The 3938-nt window shown below is 37.6% G+C and overlaps 1 protein-coding gene across 1 annotated transcript in view; it reads right to left on the minus strand.

Annotated features, from left to right (window-relative positions):
• Window positions 1-2314: 2314 nt before the first annotated feature.
• frk (fyn-related Src family tyrosine kinase) overlaps window positions 2315-3938 on the minus strand; it is a 64197-nt gene continuing 62573 nt past the window's right edge. The window contains exons 7-8 of the mRNA XM_077552710.1: window positions 3287-3446; window positions 2315-3173 (exon numbers count right to left, since the gene is read on the minus strand). Coding sequence (XP_077408836.1) covers window positions 2965-3173; window positions 3287-3446 — 369 coding nt within the window. The 3' untranslated portion in view covers window positions 2315-2964. The remainder of the gene's footprint in view (window positions 3174-3286; window positions 3447-3938) is intronic.

The raw sequence follows: 3938 nt of genomic DNA on the forward strand, positions 1-3938 counted from the left end.
GTGTCTATTAAACAGCATTACTGCCATCTTTCGGTTACAGCTAATACAGCCTGATAAGAGACGTTCATACGTGGGGGCCACCTTGGTGGGGGCAGAGCTCCATTAAAAGCAATGCTTGATTGCATGTACATGTACATGTAGACTGATTCCATTAGGTAGGCTATACTTTGTGTGTCAAGGTCAAAACGTGTTATTAATACAGAACATGTGATGTAAAAACAAGCACACAAATGGGGAAAGTAGTTTTCCCCCCACTATGTAGAGTAAATATGTAAAAATTAAAGCATTAACTCTGGATATTATTTTAAATTATTTAAAGTGTTGTTATTATTATTATTATTATTATTATTATCATCATCATCATCATCATCATCAACTCAGTCAGCTCAGTTGTATTTACTTTCTGTGGTAGCCTATGAATTTTGCTCTCGTGTGCAGCCAAACTTGGGAGTCACTGGCGGATAGATGGATAAACACGGATTATTATAGGTAGTTTTAGTTTCTAGTTTACTTCCTTGATGTTTATTGGAAAATTCAAAAGTAATGTGTGCACTTTATATTCAGAAGGCAAATTAAATTAGTTGTATGTCTTATGCGTATCATCTCAGAACATAATACCCTGCTCAAGTTGCCTTTACAGGGCCTCACAAACCATTGCTGCCGAAGAGTGGTGTTTGTGGGCAGAGCTAAACCTGTACTAAAAAACGTTGTGTAAAAAATAACCCAATTATGGATCAAAAATGGACCGATCTACTTCATGGGTCAGTTTGACCCAAGTCTCTGTTTTTTTTTTTGTGGGGGTTTTTTGAGCGAGAGAGCTCGATATTGTTTATTCAATAATCTTACCGTTTCGACATGTCATCATCATTGCTCTCTCTCTCTCTCTCTTTTCTTTCATCTGGCCATTAGCGTGGGTCTTAAAGGTAGCTGGCCAAAAACATGCCTCATTAGAATTAAACTGCTCAAATAAACTAACCACCAGAAGGTGCTGGAACCTCACAAATGGAATACAACCTCTCCTTTTTAACAGATGGCTGCTTTTAATATTGTGACATTACAACGACGATATCGTGGCCATTTAATATTACAGCGATCAGGCCCAGGGCATAGGCAAAGTAGGCGGTCACCTAGGGCGCTATCTAGTGGAGGGGATGCCAAATTGCAGGGCAAAAAAAAGGTTTTCGCAGGTTTTCTAAAATAAAATATGTAAATGACCCTATTATTTTTGTTTCTGCATTTTTGTATTGCAGAATTGTGTTTTATTGTGCTATTATAAAATACTTGATTCTTTTATTTTGAAGGAATTTGAGGAAAAGGTCTCATAAAACGGTAGGAACTGACGTAAGTAACCGACGTACTTAGTAGCGCCGTCTTCCAAAAACTAAGACGTGTGAGCGCCACAGGGAATCAGAGAAAACTTAAGTTAACTACTTCAGCAAACGATTCTTTAGCACCTGGCTGAGAAGGGAACGAGGTTCGTATTGGAGCAATGTTTCATTGTTTAACTAATGTTGCTATATTTCATGTTCATTGTGTAATTTACTACATAGTAAAATATTAACGTTTTTGTCCACTGGAGTGTGCTCCTTGGTAAATATTTAGCAATGCTACTGCTCAAGATTATGTTTTATTGACTAAGAATCTGTATTTCTGTATGGTTTATTTTTGTTTTAAGGTATTTATAAAGGGAACAGTCAACGTTAAAATGTCTATTTACAATATAAATTGTACTCAAAAGATTGTCAAGACTATAAAAAGTAATAATTGAAGGCAATTCATTTATAGTATATGGTAGGGTGACCAAATGTGTCACTGTCAAATCTACACTTTCGCCTAGGGCACCAAATCACCTAGGGCCGGCCCTGACACCGATATCACGATATTGCCATTATCGTGACATCGCCATTAGGTTGGTGGGTCAGTGTTGGGGCGGAAGGGGTGGATGTGGCTGTGAAGCACTGAAAACCAACCTCTGTTGCTCCAACCAGACCCTGGTATCTGCAGAATTTGCATCTTGATTGCTCTTTCCGTACAGGAAAGAGTCACCAACTGTATATTTGTCCCTGATGGTCCTCTACAGTCGCGTTAACTTGAGCCGCGTTACTCTGTGCACAGTGGGCCTAAGCTATACAATACAGAGCCACTACACTGTTTGCCGACTTTTTTATTTTACATTGTTTATAGATTTTTTTTTTGTAGAGTTACTTTTTACTAAATGCTTGAATCGGATACATTATAATACAATACATTTCCATATCCAGAAATCTCTAGGCAGCTATGCTGCCTGCAACATGAACAAATTATTTCATAAGAATTCTGTTTGATTCATTTGTTTTATTCAATGTAAAAGACAATAAGATCATCTAAACACTTATTTAATGTCATTCATTATATTAAAATAAACTTTTGTTAAAACATACAAAATCACCTATGCAGGCCAGTAAGCTACTCTGTTAAAATTAGAGCAAATCATATAAAACAGAATGAAACAGTTAAAAGGAGGCTTAAATCAATCTTAAAAGTACAGCAAATGAATGGCACCAAGAGATAACCAAATATACAAAAATGGCAACGAAAATATTACTGGCTTCAAGACTTAAGATCACATGCAATCAGCTGAGGTAAAGTGTTGTATGATTCACTCATTGTCATATCGTCAAAAGAACAGCATGTAGCAAGCAGGAAGAATTTGGCTAGGGTGAATACAAGTAGAACTGGTTCATCAAGATATTTAAAGACTATATTTACTTTGCTCATTTACTGAAAGCAGTCTGAGCCCATTCAACTGGCAAAACACAAAACTAGGAGGACTACAACAGCTTCTTCGCATAGTGTCACGGTACAACATCCAAAAGTCAATCCTGTTCTAAATTTAACAGTGGAATTTTACAAAACATCCAAAATCCATGTATGGATTCAAGTGATTTTGGTTTAAATTTATCATTGAGTTTTCAACTCAGTGTGTTAATAGGTGGCAGCGTCGTCATAGGAGGTAGCGCTCAGGTCAAAAAAATCCTCCAACTTCCACTGCAAAGTCTCAAACGTTGGCCGGTCCTGTTCATTTTCATTCCAGCAGTCCATCATGATGTCATACATGATTTTGGGACATTTGGATGGACGTGACATTCTGTAGCCTTGAGGAACTCTTTGGACAACCTGGTAGTTTGTCATGTCTTGACAAAAACAAGAACAAATGTCAGAGCTAACCAGAATAAAATAAATATGCAAATCGGTACATTAGCACTGGTGTGATTTTTATTTTTATATTTTCAAACTCCGGTCTTACCTGGGTACGGCATTTTCCCAAAGGTCATGATCTCATACAGAAGAATACCAAATGACCAGACATCAGATTTGATTGTGAATACGTTGTTGTGGATGGCTTCGGGGGCAGTCCATTTCACTGGGAATTTGGTACCTTCCTTTGCCTCATACACACTGTCATTCTGGATACAAAACATGAATAACACACTTTAAATTTCACAATCAAACTACTCCAGTCACTACAGAGAACACACGGTAAAGAAGGATTTATTTAGATTATGTCTGGAGGGCAGGTTTGGTTTTCCATCAGGACGGAAGAATTATTTGAGCTTGCTTATGCGAGTTATCTTTAGGAAACTCTTCCACGGTCCAAAAACATGTATACTAGATTACAGTGCTCGCGAAAGTATTGGCCTTTTGCCATATTTCAGGATTTCTTGGTAGGTTTCCAGTGGTCTGATACGCTCTCCATTTCAAAATGATTGATCGAACAGTGCTCCGCAAGATGTTTAAATCTTGTGAAATCTTTTTATGGCCAAATCCTTCTCCACAACTTCATTCCCATCCTTGGTCTTTATGATGCAGTTTGCTCCCCAATATTCGTTTAACAGAATTCTGAGACCACGACAGAGCAGGCACATTTATACTGAAACTATACGCTGGATTTACAATCA

Source organism: Vanacampus margaritifer, chromosome 19 (assembly GCF_051991255.1).
Source record: "Vanacampus margaritifer isolate UIUO_Vmar chromosome 19, RoL_Vmar_1.0, whole genome shotgun sequence".
In the NCBI taxonomy this organism is placed as follows: domain Eukaryota; kingdom Metazoa; phylum Chordata; class Actinopteri; order Syngnathiformes; family Syngnathidae; genus Vanacampus; species Vanacampus margaritifer.